Source organism: Podarcis pityusensis (assembly GCF_964106645.2).
Source record: "Podarcis pityusensis genome assembly, chromosome: 6".
NCBI classification, from domain to species: Eukaryota; Metazoa; Chordata; class Lepidosauria; order Squamata; family Lacertidae; genus Podarcis; species Podarcis pityusensis.
This window is the reverse complement of record NC_138030.1, coordinates 85,370,878-85,386,534: the sequence shown is the minus strand read 5'-3', so window position 1 is coordinate 85,386,534 and position 15,657 is coordinate 85,370,878. Positions and strand designations below refer to the sequence as shown.

The 15,657-nt window shown below is 42.6% G+C and overlaps 1 protein-coding gene across 1 annotated transcript in view; it reads left to right on the top strand.

Annotated features, from left to right (window-relative positions):
* The window catches only part of NIBAN1 (niban apoptosis regulator 1), a 98,703-nt gene that overhangs the window by 67,102 nt on the left and 15,944 nt on the right, over nt 1-15,657 (top strand). The window contains exons 6-8 of the mRNA XM_081012097.1: nt 6,805-6,920; nt 12,351-12,455; nt 12,961-13,123. Of these exons, the coding sequence (XP_080868223.1) occupies nt 6,805-6,920; nt 12,351-12,455; nt 12,961-13,123 (384 nt within the window). The remainder of the gene's footprint in view (nt 1-6,804; nt 6,921-12,350; nt 12,456-12,960; nt 13,124-15,657) is intronic.

Below are 15,657 nucleotides of genomic sequence, written 5' to 3'. Positions count from 1 at the left end.
GGAATGAATTCCAAGATGGTGCCGGACTCATGCATTGTCTATTTTGGGGGGTGGGGCTGTGGCGGGAGTCCAAAATTCACCACCTTTGAATTGCATTCAGATTTTACTGTCTGAGGCTCAAAAAACTACATATGACACAGAATATATTTTTTGCGCTTCCGTTTCTTTAATAAAAGATTTACATGCTGCTTTTTACTTAAAACATGCCAAGCTGTATTGATTCCATGATTTAAAAGAGAATATAATGAAATTACATTAAATTGCCAAAAAATTGCAATAAAACAACAAGATAGGGATAGCAAACATTTTCAGCAGGGGGCCAGTCCACTGTCCCTCAGACCTTGTGGGGGGCCGGACTATATTTTGAAGGGGAAAAAAATGAATGAATTCCTATGCCCCACAAATAATCCAGAGATGCATTCTAAATAAAAAGCACACATTCTACTCATGTAAAAACACCAGGCAGGCCCCACAAATAACCCAGAGATGCATTTTAAATAAAAGGACACATTCTACTCATATAAAAACATGCTGATTCCCAGACCGCCTGCGGGCCGGATTTAGAAGGCGATTGGGCTGGATCTGGCCCCCGGGCCTTACGTGTTTGAAAATGCTGCATAGTGACTAAGTGAGAGACAGTTCACCCATCAAATGGATACTTATCTGCAAATGAGGCATCACAGATGAGTCATCACCACAGAGGTGAAGACTTGAGGAATCAAAAAAAAACGGCAGAGAGAACTTTGATATCGCCTCATTTGTCATGTTTTTCAGTGGAGGCAGTGCACACATTCAGCTATGAGTGTCAGGACAAAAAATGAAATAAAAATCAAGTGTAATTCTATAATATGCAATTGTGGGCAGCGTTCGAAAGTCCTATTGTTCTAGGTGCATTTTGTGACTGGGAATTTCATAAATGCGAGCAGTTCCTGAGCTCTAGGTGCAATACTAGGTGCGAATACTCATTTTCAGCTTTGTGTTCTTATAAAAAAAGTGCGCCTAGGCCCTCAGTTGCGGCACCCATAACCTAGGTTTAAGGAGCAATTTAGCTCCTAGCTTTCAAATCCCAGTTTCTAACACTGATTATGGGGTCACTTCATACTGTTTGATATGTCAAGACCAATTCCCAGTAGTAGCCCATATTATTGGGATCTTAATTTCTCAGACTTTCTTAATATTCTCTCAGTAGCTCAGTATTTTAAATTGGTGGTGTACTATCCCAACCTCCATGCACACATTAATTCTCATTCTCTCTCTCTCTCTCTCTCTCTGCTGAACCAAAACAGGCCAGATGTAAATTAACAGAACATATGAAGAAAATAGGATCTTAATGAAAAATATTTTTATTAGCGCATTACCGTCGTGTTTAGCCTGGAAAAATAGCATTTACCATTCCGCTAAGAATAGTGCTTTTAGTTTAGCTGTGCTCAGCTTCCACATCTCACAAAATAAATTCGTTTCTTTTCCCTTCTTTGCTAGCTAACATATCAAACTAATAACTTTGCTTCCAAAAAGTGAGTCATTGTGCCTCAGCCCTGTGGAATGAATCAAGATGTAATTGTGCTCTGCTACAGAGCAGGCAAATCTACCCCATAAATTTTGGTATAAGTCTTGTTTTCGGATCTCAGTAATGAAACGTCCAAAGATTACATAATTATTTTGTAGGGCTTCTCTTAGGAATCACTCTTCTTTATAAACATGGATCCCACCCCCACCCCCCCGCCACCATCTGCTGAAGAGTTAGAAAAAGCCAGTTTGGACAGATCTATATTTAAGTTCAGTGGTGATAGAATGCATGCTCAAGTTGGTCAGGATTATGTCAAATAATGCTGTATTGCCAAATATTTATCGCATGCAGTGTTGCTTTGACTGCTTTTTTCCAGTATTTGAAAAGTCTTTAGTAGTGTAGTAATGGGTGTTTTGAATGTCTTTATTCATTCTGATTACTCTGAGAGACATCATCACGTGAATGCGACTGATGTGTAAATTGTTCTTGCCCTAGACATTTTGTACAGTGTTTCTATGTGTCCCATAATATTTCAGGCCAAACACTTCCATCAGTTTCCTTCGTGGCCTTTAAGAAGGAAAATAGCCTTTGGGTAAATTGATGACCCCATGTTCCTAGCATCTGCCCTGAAAAATGACTAATAGCTCCAAACTGCGGTCAAACCTGTTTTGCTGTCAAAGAAGCATAGTGAATTGAACTATTCAGCTACTTAAGGAAATGATATGCACTATGGAAGTTAATCCATTTTAGAAGGATCTGCTCTCTTGTTGAGCTGAGATCCTGTGATTCCAGCTTAAATGAATATTATTTATTTGCTTGTTTATATTTTAAAGAAAACCTTCCTATCCCACAAAGTCCCCAAGGCAGCTCACAATCAGAAAGTAAAACTACAGTACAATACAGCAGAAACAGCGGTATAACAGAGCAAGAGCTAAAAATCAAAGTAAGCTAAAAACAAAAACAAAACACAATTCATAGCAGCAGGTGTTAAAACAAACAACCCAAAACTCACACCAAAAGCTTGGCAAAAAAAGGAGTGGTTTTAGCAGAAGACACGCACACACACACACACCTAGAGTTACCAGACCCGATTCACCTGCTACATCTAACTTGCGCATGAGATTTTGGGACCATATTTGTGCACACCATGGAGAAGCATGAACTGCTGAGCCCCAGTTGGGGCTCAAAGAAATTAGTACATAATTATGAGCACCAAAACATCATTAAAAATAAAATGGTCATGCCATAATTGCAGAAGAGTAAAATTGATGGCTGTTGTGTTTTTTTTAAAGATCCATTCACCGTCTCCATCTAATTGTCAAGAAATTTGACTCAGTACTGATCCAGAACAGATTCCAACGTATAGTTAGCAGAGGAAAAACTTAAAACACGTTGCGGGATTCCACCCCCCCCCCCAATACAGTGGTACCTCGGGTTAAGAACTTAATTTGTTTTGGAGGTCCATTCTTAACCTGAAACTGTTCTTAACCTGAGGTACCACTTTAGCTAATGGGGCCTCCTGCTGCCACCGCGCCGCCGGAGCACGATTTCTGTTCTCATCCTGAAGCAAAGTTCTTAACCTGAAGCACTATTTCTGGCTTAGCGGAGTCTGTAACCTGAAGCGTATGTAACCTGAGGTACGACTGTAATAGAACAGAGGCAACTGTATTTCATCCAACAGAGCTTTACTGCTACTTGAAGGCAAATGAGCATCATGGTCACATTTTGGATTGGCCCTGTCCATAAGAAATCCAGTTGCAGCAGACTTAAACTTCAATAACTTATAATAAGACTAAAACCTAATGCTATATACAGAACACCACACCAAATGAGAGACAGAAAGAGAGCGAAACCCAGGGCTCCTTCTGGCTTTACTTTTATAGTCAGCATGACAAAAAGAGATAAGAGAACCAGTTTAAGCTTCTCTGAAGGAATCACCCAAACATCACAAACTTTCTGCAGGCTTCTTTCACACAGAGAATCTTGTAGAACCCTCTTGAATTAATTAGAATAGGAAAGATCTCTCTACACGTCAGATCAATGCTTTCTGTACTAAGAAATGCAAACTGACACTAATAGTCAATTCCTGGTCTTAAAGCAAGTCTTTTGCCTCTGATTCTCACTGGTGTGCCTTTAGCAGAATGGATATTGACCCAGCAAATGTTATCTTTGAGGTTTAATTGGGTGTTTGGGGTTCGGATCTCACCTCTGCCTTGTGCTCAGTTTCTGTAATTGGAGTTCTTGTTATTAAATACCGTATTTTTTGCTCTATAAGACTCACTTTTTCCCTCCTAAAAAGTAAGGGGAAATGTGTGTGCGTCTTATGGAGCGAATGCAAGCTGCGCAGCTATCCCAGAAGCCAGAACAGCAAGAGGGATTGCTGCTTTCACTGCGCAGCGATCCCTCTTGCTGTTCTGGCTTCTGAGAGTCAGAATATTTTTTTTCTTGTTTTCCTCCTCCAAAAACTAGGTGCGTCTTGTGGTCTGGTGCGTCTTATAGAGCGAAAAATACGGTATACCAAGAAAAAAGCACACCAAGAACTCAGGCCAATGTAAGTTTCAATAGTGGGAGTGGTCCCTACTCACAAATCAATAGTCAATAGTAACAAAAACTAACCCATTCAAAAGTATGTATTCTGACAAGGATTACAAACTCAAATAGAGGTTACAAACTCTTAACAGAGATTACAAACTCAAACTCATAAAGATATGTATAACACAATAATTCGTTATAGAATTAGGGATAAGAGTTTATGAGTAGAGGTAAGTTGATGTTAGAGCAGAAGTGAGAAGTCAATTATAGATTAGAAACCAGGACAGGGCCCTGTTTCGATGTATTCACCTTCATCAGCCAATTTTTAAAGGGTTGTTGAAATATACTCAAGAGTCGAGAGTGGATTTCATGCTGTTTATTCAGCTCATAGTGGTGAGGAGGAATGAAAGTTTCCCCAAAGTATCTGCTTTATATACATTATTTACACAATGGGCTGCACGTGATTGGCTAATTCCAGAATTCTCCTGGAGGCCAATCAGGTTGTGGATTCACTTCCATCTGGAGCTGGATTGGGTGGCCCTGCAGACCAATCATACTGCTGCATTGTTCTAAGACCAATCAGACTTCTGCATTCTGAATCCAATTGTTCTAGAACCAATCAGACTGCTGCATTTTGGATCCTATTGTTCTAGGACCAATCAGACTGCTGCATTTTGGATCCTGTTCAACTCAGTACATAACAGTTGTGTAAGTTTGAAGACTTTCGGATAAATATATCCTGTTATTTTCTACGTGTGGGTAGATACACGTGACTTCCATGCTGAGTTTGTAATCATTGTCAGAATGCATACTTTTGAATGGATTAGTTTTTGTTACTATTGACTATTGATTTGTGAGCAGGGACCCCTCCCACTATTGAAACTTACATTGGCCTGAGTTCTTGGTGTGCTTTCTTCTCAGTTTCTGTAATTGGGCAGGTTACCTGCCCCCATCTAGTCCAGCCTTTCTGACGGTGGCCAGCCAAACGTGTCTGGGGAGCCTATAAGGTGGGACTGAGGGCGGCAGTCTCCCCCTGTTGCTTGGCTCTAGCATCTGGTATAGTGCCTCCGAACATGGAAGCTCCATTTTGATTGATGGGAGGGGTGTTCAGTGAAACCACAGTCATGTGTGATGCAAAAAAAGGTTTAGCAGAGTGGAGGGGGGACATGTAGCCCCCTCATTTTTCGAAGGAGCCAGCTGCCACTGACTCCCTTGCAACTTTTACAAGATACCCCCTTCCCTCCCACAATCAGACAATAGAAACTGTCGAGAGAGGTAAGGACTAATTCTATCATTACATCTGAAAGCTCGTGGACATGAGAGAAGCTCTATCATCGCTAGCTGGGGTGGAGACATCTTTGTTTACATCCAAATGCCAGCCTTCTTGTTGGTCTCGTTGTCCTTGCCCTGGATAGGGATGAGCACAGCTCTTAAATATGAAAACACATGACTCAGAGTCCCCACCACCAGGGCAATAATTACAGCTTTTGTGTCTTCCTCTGCCCAAAACCTTGCACTGGCTGGGAACTTCCAAGCAGCTGGTCCCTCTGGTGGCAAAAATGGTTTTTACAAATGCTCTTGCCTGCAGAAAAGTGGATGCTTTAACAACCTCACACTTCTTGTGGCTGCACCTAGCGATTGCTGTGCTAGCACAATATTGTATCACTTAAAAACGGGGTTTGCTTGGTGGTTGAGCTGAAGGTATAGTTCTCCAAGTGTGAAGTTGCCTTAAGCTGCTTTCCTTCTCTGTCTTTTATTTAATTTAACTTAATTAAAAATAAAATTATTATTATTAAAATGTGTGTATTTTCCTCCGTCTGAAGATCATACAGCAGTTCACAACATAAATATACAAAATGAGAACACAAAATACATAACAAACACAAGAACAGAAATAAACTTATAACCCGGAACACAAACTTTTACATTGTCGTTGGACCAACTGGAGAAGCAGGTGGGACTGTCCTTTGTTATTGCAAGATTTCTCTATGATGGGACAATAAGATACCTAATAATGAGCGTTCCAAATGGGAGGGGGCAAAATCGAGTTATTGCCACTTGCATTAAATATCAGGAAAGAGGACTGTTGCTGACAGAACAGGACTCCCCTGCGTATTTCTTCATGAAGAAGATTAATAAGAAACTCAGCCCTGTGAGTGAATTTAAGAGTCAATTTTTACTGAGGTTTCTGATGATCACAATGCATCGATGCTCCCAAGATGTGAAGTAGGAGTACAAATACAACTCTCTTTTTCCTAATGAAAATCGTCAGCATCTGAAATCTGCAAATGTACCTTTGCCTCTGCGCTCAAAATTCCAGTTTCTCTACACATTTATTAAAGTGTTGTACAAAATGGTAGCCATTTCTAACTGCTGGCTTAGAAATCTTTGTGAACTATATGGTTTAATGTGTTACTGATTATCTGTAGATTGAGTTTTCCAGAAATCTACAGAATCTTGAATATGTTTAGGTAAAGTATTCATCAAAATTTTTTTAGAAACATTCTAGGGATGATGGTTACATTAATTATTATTGTTCTTCATTCTATGATTGACTTTGTCTTATAGAAGATATTGGGGGAAAGTACAGCACTTTTCCATGTATAACATGCCCCCATGTATAAGATGCCCCCTATTTTGGGGGACTGAAAATTCAGAAAATGGGGGGAGATGGCAAGTTGTTGAGCTTTTTTGGGGGAGGATTGCCCCAAAATATTAGCACTTGCTAATCCAAATCAACAATTCCTATTCTTTGTTTTTTTCAGATTATTTCAAGCAGGCCTCATTTGAAGCTCAAGCCTTTTTGGAAGCTGTCCAGTTTTTCCGTCAGGAGAAAGGCCACTACGGGTCATCGGGAATGATAACTGGCAACGAAATTCAGGTACTACCCAGGATACTTGTGGTAACAATAAAGGAAGAACTGTACAGAAAGTTTGGATCAAGGAGAAAACAACAACAACCCAAATTGGGTCAAATGCCATGGCTGTTGAGCCATGCACCAAATATTGCTTTCCCCTCCAAATAATAATAATAATAATAATAATAATAATAATAATAATAATAATTTATTATTTATACCCCGCCCATCTGGCTGAGATTCCCCAGCCACTCTGGTCTGGGCGGCCCCCAATCAAGTGTTAAAAACAATACAGCGTTACATATTAAAAACTTCCCTGAACCTTAAGATGTCTTCTGAATGTCAGGTAGTTGTTTATCTCTTTGACATCTGATGGGAGGGCATTCCACAGGGAGGGCGCCACTACCGAGAAGGCCCTCTGTAGCCTCACTTCTTGCAGTGAGGGAACTGCCAGAAGGCCCTCGGCACTGGATCTCAGTGTCCGGGCAGAATGATGGGGGTGGAGACGCTCCTTCAGGTATACAGGACCGAGGCCGTTTAGGGCTTTAAAGGTCAGCACCAACATGGCATGCCTTTCCACCCCAGGACAACAAATAATAAAAGACAAAGTATGTCAGTTTGCATTTCTTAGTACAGAAAGTATTGATCTGATGTGTAGAGATCTTTCCTATTCTATTTAATTCAAGAATCTTCTCTGTGTGAAAGAAACAAGCAGAAGGTTCATGATGTTTGGGTTATTCCTTCAAGGTCATTCTGACTATAATAATAAGGCCAGAAGGAGCTTGGTTTCACGTTTTCTTTCTATCTCTCTTCCTTCTGTATGTAGTATTAAGTTTTAGTCTTCTTAAAAGTTATAAGTTTAAGTCTGCTGCAACTGGATTTCTTATGGCCAGTGCCAGTCCTGAATGTATTGGATTTGTGACCACGATGCCCATTTGCCTTCACCAGCAGTAAAGCTCTGCTGGATGAAATATTAATAGCTTCTGGTCTATTTTTTGGGGAATCCTTCAGCATGTTTAAGTTTTTACTCTGCTAACTATACGTTGGAGTTCTGCTCTGGATCAATATGGAGTAGAATTCCATTGCAAAGTTTGTGTCCTGTAAATGCAGAGTGTTGAACATAAGTCAGTAAATCCATTTAGATCTACAGTGGTACCTCGGGTTACATACGCTTCAGGTTACAGACTTTGCTAACCCAGAAATAGTGCTTCAGGTTAAGAACTTTGCTTCAGGATGAGAACAGAAATTGTGTTCCGGCGGCGCGGCAGCAGCAGGAGGCCCCATTAGCTAAAGTGGTGCTTCAGGTTAAGAACACTTTCAGGTTAAGTACGGACCTCCAGAATGAATTAAGTACTTAACCTGAAGTACCACTGTACTATTATTATTAGTCACAAATAATTTCAGGCAACCTTTTCCCAATCTGGTGTCTTCCTGATATGTTTCATTACAACAGTTTGTGTTGGTCGGGGCTCATTGTAGCCCTGTAGTTCTGGAGGGCAACAGGTTCAAGAAGCCTGATTTCATGGGAGGTGTTGACATTTTTTCTCCCCCTTGATTTTTTTCTTCTTCAGCTTTTCTAGCAAATGATACCTGCTACAGGAATAGTTTTACCTCCAAGAATGGATCTGAGTTGTTGCATAGAATGACAAGTGGTCAACATGGTTATAGAGTTTTAAAAATGACTTTAGGTGTATTTGAGGGGGGGTATTTTTAGTTTAAGGGACGCGGGTGGCGCTGTGGGTTAAACCACAGAGCCTAGGACCAGTGGCGTAGCGTGGGTTGTCAGCACCCGGGGCAAGGCAAGTAATTTGCGCCCCCTAACCCTACCCGAGCCAGGTAGGGGCAGAGAGCTGCGAGTGCGAGCGCACCCCCCAGATGTTGCGCCCGGTGCGGCCGGCCCTCCCTGCACCGCCCACGCTACGCCACTGCCTAGGACTCGCCGATCAAAAGGTCGGTGGTTCGAATCCCCGTGACGTGGTGAGCTCCCGTTGCTCGGGAGCAGTTCGAAAGCCCGTCAAAGTGCAAGTAGATAAATAGGTACCGCTCCAGCGGGAAGGTAAACGGCGTTTCCGTGCGCTGCTCTGTTTTGCCAGAAGCGGCTTAGTCATGCTGGCCACATGACCCGGAAGCTGTACGCCGGTTCCCTCGGCCAGTAAAGCGAGATGAGCACCACAACCCCAGAGTTGGCCACGACTGGACCTAATGGTCAGGGGTCCCTTTACCTTTACCTTATTTTTAGTTTTGTTCACAGATGCTTATTTATGGGTTCGTGAGAAAGGCAAAAGCAAAAAGATTTTGAAACCTTTAAGTACACACTTAAAAGCCTCGGGTGCCCTGTGGGTGATGCCCACTTCAACCTCAGCCCCTGCTTTACGTGAAATACAGGGACAATTAGGCTGACCTGCATTACCCAAAGGCTTACAGAGATAAGATTGTATGCTAATGACTTTAAATACTTGAACAGCACTGATTGTTATCCTTTATGATACCTGTATCCTTTATGATACCAGTATTAGAATATAGGGATGATTACCTGGAGGGGGCAGGGCAGGTTTTAACTAGAAATGATTGATTGATTGATTGATTGATTGATTTCTATGTCAGTTTTTATTCAAATAAATCCCAAAGTGGCTTACAAACAAAAGATAAAAATAACGTAATGGAACATCACGAATGCAGCATAAATCGTATAGAATACTTAATAAATCACGTGTAAAACAATCCCAAATCCCAAATAAAACAATTAACATCTATGTAACACTATTAACAAAACAACTAAAAAACAGGATAAATATCACAGTTACACCAAAAATCAATATTATAGGATTCACAAAGTACGACAGCATTCATATCTATAAAACAGGGATGTCCAACTCCCAATCTACTGCATTCTACTCACAGAATAAAAAACTGCCCCTTTTTGAGGGGGTTCAGGTCAAAGTGGGAGAGGGGAAAAGTTGCTCACGAGAAGATCGCTAAGGAAACAAACTGCTGCTGAGGGATAACTCCGTCTTCCGTTCTAGCGATCATGCGCGAATGGAGGACGGGGCGAGGGGCCAGGGCCGGATGCTCTTATGCCACCACAAAGGAAAAAGAGCCCGCGATCGACCAGAAGCACCAGGGGATCGACCAGTCGATCGCGATCGACCTGTTGGGCATCCCTGCTATAATGCAGCATTAACAAAATAGCAATAAAACAAACAATGCCCTGTTGAGTTTGTGCACGTGCTCTCCCCTTCGCCATGACTCATAGACTTCCATTCTATTCAATGCATCAAAATCCACCTATACATAACGCTCCTGGCAGCAGTTCCCTTCTGAAGGATCCTTGCGATGGAGGTGGTCAGCACAAAGACTCTCTCCCCTCACATCCTTTCTGCTGCTAGGACACTTCCATTTCCATAACAGGAAAATGGAATACCAGAATAAGACTAGGCTGCAAGTTGGAGGTTAGGTGATACTCAGATGTGTGTTCAACTCTGATTAAAAAAAACCATATGCAATAATAATAATAATAATAATAATAATAATAATAATAATTTATACCCCACCCATCTGGCTGGGTTTCCCCAGCCACTCTGGGCGGTTTCCAACAGAATATTAAAATACAATAATCTATTAAACATTAAAAGCTTCCCTAAACAGGGCTGCCTTCAGATTTCTTCTAAAAGTCTGGTAGTTTTTCTCTTTGACATCTGGTGGGAGGGCGTTCCACAGGGCGGGTGCCACTACCGAGAAGGCCCTCTGCCTGGTTCCCTGTAACTTGGCTTCTCACAGTGAGGGAACCAGCAGAAGGCCCTCGGCACTGGACCTCAGTGTCCGGGCAGAACGATGGGAGTGGAGACGCTCCTTCAGGTATACTGGACCGAGGCGTGAGTATAGTCGTATTTATTAAAAGTTTAGCTTCTCATAGAGTTTAAAGCCATGCTTCAGCCTCATATCCATATGACTATGATTCAGGTTAAATGATTCTACAAGGTGCTTTCACTCACCTCAAACGTGATAACATCTGGACATTTTGATGTACCCAAGGGGATTAAAGTATTATTTGAAACTTGCACAGCTCCGCATTCACCTGGCAAGCTTATAGCATCTCATTAGCTGATTTGGCAAGCTGTGGGAATTACTCACAGCCCATATCTCCCTTGAGCCCTATTTTAACAGAGCTTAGATAGATTACATTATTATCTCCTTAGTAATGAGTCATGCGGTTCGCTATTGCCTGCTCTTTTTGTGTGAAGTGTATTAAAAACAGAGTATTAAAACCATAATCATCATCGTAATGTACATGCAGGAATTGGCAAATGGATAGCTGATGGATAAAAGTAACAAAAAACTTGTAATGTAAGGATAATTATCGGAAATGAAATGTGAATTAGAAAAAATTGGGAAAACTGGGCAGCAACTAGAGGAAATTATGGACACATTGACAACGGAGTGAGGGGAACCATTTTTGGAAAAATTGTATTAGTTTTAATTTGTGGTTGATTCGTTAAAATTTGGAAAATCAATAAAAATGATTTGGCAAAATAATAATAATAATATTTTTTATTTTGGGGCCGCCCATCTGACTCTGAACAACAGTGTAGTGTTAGGAATATAGGTTGTCAGAACTTTATTATCCCATTTACAATACTCCGCTCTTTCTACCTGTCTCGCAAGGAACAGACCACATACTGCTAAGTAAGTTAAAAATGCTTTACTTACAGATTCATAGGTCTGATACATGTGTTGTTCCATGCAACTGCAAGGAGAAGCACAGGCATAATACTCTTGGGCAGAAAGTATAGAATATAGTTCCAAACATGTTCTTTAAGCTTGGGAGCAAGCTTACACTCATCCTTTGTTACATGATGCATGGGAGGGAAAGCTTCGCTTCCTCTGGAGAGGGTGTGTGATCTCATTGAATCTATCTAGCAATGCAGCTCTGTGGTCCTTAACCTCTTCATGCACTTACTAGAAGTTATGCATAGTTATGCTTGACAGCAGTCTCCCACATAATCCAGCTCCTTAGCCTCTGAGTTTCTGCCAAGGTAGCTTCATTCACAGTGTTCAGGCACCGTATTTTTCGCTCCATAAGACGCACCTGACCATAAGACGAACCTAGTTTTTAGAGGAGGAAAGGGGGGAAAGCCCTGTTTTTGGGGGGGATCAGCTCACAGTTGTGCAGCTTCTTTTGCAAAGGGGAAAAGCCCCTTTTTTAGGATCAGCTCAAAATTGTTGAGCTTACTTTGCAAAGGGAAAAATTCCTGTTTTTATGGGGTTCAACTCATAGTTCTGCAGCTTCTTTCCAGACAGATAATCTAATCAGCCAGTCACACACGTTCGCTCCATAAGACGCACAGACATTTCCCCTTCCTTTTTAGGAGGAAAAAAGTGTGTCTTACGGAGCGAAAAATACGGTACATACTTTTGAGGCTGAAAATATAATTGTTTCATTTTGCTCCCTTGTAGATTCTCAGCAACCTTGTAATGGAGGAACTTTTACCAAGCCTTCAGACTATGGTGCTTCCTAAAATGAAAGGGAAGCGACATGATCGAAAGCGGGCGTGGTTTGGTGTAAGTATTGTTTTCCCTATTTCCTGAGCAGTAGGAAGTTTCTGGGCAGCGTTTTACAGGTTGAATAGTTCAGAGACTTACAGTGCCTTTTGTAATAAAGTCTATAGGCTGAGCAGAGGGAAGCAAACAGTCATTTAGTGTGAGACAATGCTAGTATTGAAATCAGTCCTTCAAAGCTACAAGCATACCCAGAGCTGCTTCTTATATTATGATGCTAAGACTTTTTTCTCTTGCAGGAAATATATTTAAAACTGTTTGTTTCAGCTCCACTCCAGGAAGCTGGGGTGCTTTTCAAAAGTTCCAGTGGCTTGCAGTAGCCACCGGCAATCAAAGGATATTAAAGCAAGCTCGCTCAGCTTTCCAGCTATATACAAAATACTTCAGTGAAAGCGATCTTTTTGATCCAGAGAACACACTTACAACTGTGTGGTTAATTTGCAGAGTAGCTAGCTGGCCTGCGTTGCCATTGATTATCAAGCTCCTTTTGTGCTTTCCCTTGTCCTAGATACTAGAAGAAACCTACCATTTGGTTCAAAATCAGGTTTCCGAAGGCTTACGCTCCCTGAAGGACGAATGCAAAGAAGTCGCCGCAGGCCTTGAAGGAACCATTCGGTCAAATATGGATGAAATTCTGACCTCCAAGAATCACTTAGCTGGGAAAATAAAAGGTTGGCAGTGTTAATTACTGGTTGCTGGGAATCACAAGTTGGGGAGAGAATTCTTGCTTTGCTTGTGGACTTCCCCTGGTGTGCCAGAACGTTGATGAGAATGCAGCAGGGGGAAGGGGGCTGGCATCTGACTTGGGACAGGGGGCCCGTGATCTGTGGGGAACTGTATTGGCCAGGAGGCAGGAGTCGGAGGCAGGGGAAGCATCAGAGCTGGAGGGTGGAGCATGGGATGGGGTGGAAGAAGAGGAGGAGGCAGCAGGTCAGGCAAGTGAAGGGTTAGGTGCTTCCCCACACTGTCCCCACACTGTCTTCCAGAACCAGGAGGGGACTGAAGAGGGGTGAGCAGAGGAAGCTTCTACTCAGGCATAGTCTCCGCCTGTATGTGCGCAGCCCGTTAGGGTGAGGTACATAAACTGGTGGAGAGGGAGCAATCCCCAGTCGCTGCAACTGCTCCGCAGAGCACAGATCTGGGAATAGCTGCCTAGATGCTAGACTGGTGTGTTGGGGTATTCAGAACTTTGACATTAAAGAGTTGCCGTATTTTTTGCTCTATAGGACGCACTTCTCCCCTCCAAAAATTAAGGGGAAATGTGTGTGCGTCTTATGGAGCGAATGCAGGCTCCTTGGCTTCAGCGATAGCAACGCGAAGCCTCCGAAGCGCAGAGGGAGCGCTCCCTCCACGCTCCGGAGGCTTCGCGTTGCTTTCGCTGAAGTCTGGAGAGCGAGAGGGGTCTGTGCGCACCGACCCCTCTCGCTCTCCAAGCTTCAGGGATAGCTGCCTGAAGCCTCCGGAGCGCAGCGGGAACTCACGCTGCGCTCCGAAGGCTTCGGGTTCCTTTTGCTGAAGCCAGGAGAGCAAGACTCTCCTGGCTTCAGCAGAGAGGGAGAGCTGCGCAGCGCCCCTTCAGCGAAGTGGGAGGAGAAATGGAAGGGGCTCTGTTTCTCCTGCTGCTTCGCTGAAGGGGCGCTGAGCAGAGAGGGGGAGAATTTTTTTTCTTGTTCTCCCCCTCTAAAACAAGGGGCGTCCTATGGTCCGGTGCATCTTATAGAGCGAAAAATACAGTAACTCTCTGCCTTGTGCATTCCTTTGGTTGGGGAGCCCCCCCCTCCTGTGACACATGGGCATCAGGTTGGCCACTGTGAGAACAGAGTACTTGATGGGTGTGCAGAGGCGTGGCTAGCATCCCAGGAGGCCACCGCAAACAGTGAGCGTCCCAGGGGGGTGGCGTGCGATGTCACCCCCCCCAGGGATGACATCCGGGGCGGTCCGCACCCACCGCACCCGCTTCCTCTGCCAGTGTGGGTAGGGGCTTTGGCCTGCCCTAGAAAGCCTGTTCTAATCTTAAATAGAAGGATTTTGTTTAAAAATCAGTATTTTTCTACTCCTTTGCCCACTAGAGGAAAAATTTGCACGTGAAACTTTTTCTTGGCTTGGAGAAACTGTGATAAGGAGAAATTTACCTGCTAAATTGTTACGTGTGAAGGTCACAGGAGCATAACTAATAAAACTAGTTTGCAAACCTAAGATTTATGCACTGGGCAAAAGCTACATGGCAAATTTCCAATCTATGAACTGGTTAAGAATTGCTCCATCGTCATACTTTGGAGACACGGGAGTTGACAGCACGATTCAGAGGCTTATCCCCAGAAAACTGCTTGACGTAGGGTGTGTTCACATGTAAAAATCTTTTTCCTTTGCCTTCTGGAAAGTATGTTACTCTATTGCAAGCTGGCAGGAAAGTGACACGATAAGCCTACAAGACAGGGCACATATTATTATTTTTTTGGGGGGGGGGTCCATTCAGGTGACCAGATCAATAAAGAACAATGGATCTTGGAGGTTTACTTTGGAGACACGAATGGATCTTTGGAGACACGAAATGGATCTTGTGTTCACTTGCATTAATATGAACTAACTCCAAGAAAACACGTCTTTTACTTTCTGCTTATAATGTTTTCTTCCCCTTAAACTTTAGTTAGATGGTTATTAAACCCTCATCGGGTTGGTTGAATCCAAATTGGTGGTTTCCTCCTTGTATTATGGAAAGATGAAGTAGGACCACCTTTGTGCCTTTTAGTGAAAGGGCGTCCTCCTCCAGTTTTGTCCGGCATGTTGAATACACTACACATTTCATTTCCATCGTATAATGTGTGTGAGGGCACAAACTTCACTTAGAATTCCCAGTCAGAATTCCCAGTTGGTGATGGGTGTTGCCTATGTTACCTTTGATAGTAAAAATATATTAGTGACCTCATCCTTCAGTTCTTTCTGTAACCATTAGCCATTTCTTTGTTGGGAGATTTCAGTTGAATTGAACTGGAGTACAGTTTACACGATGTGGTCTAGAAGTATCCTTTGTTTTCACAGCAACAAGTCACCAAGGCTTAATAGGAATGGAACAGCCTCTGTATCTTGGACGTCTTGTTTTGCCTTGATTCCCTGTACTTAATAATAAACTAATCCATAGTTTTAAAGCTTGCAGCTTATTTTAAATTGGGCTGGCCAGTCAGAAATAAAAGCTACATTCTTGTTC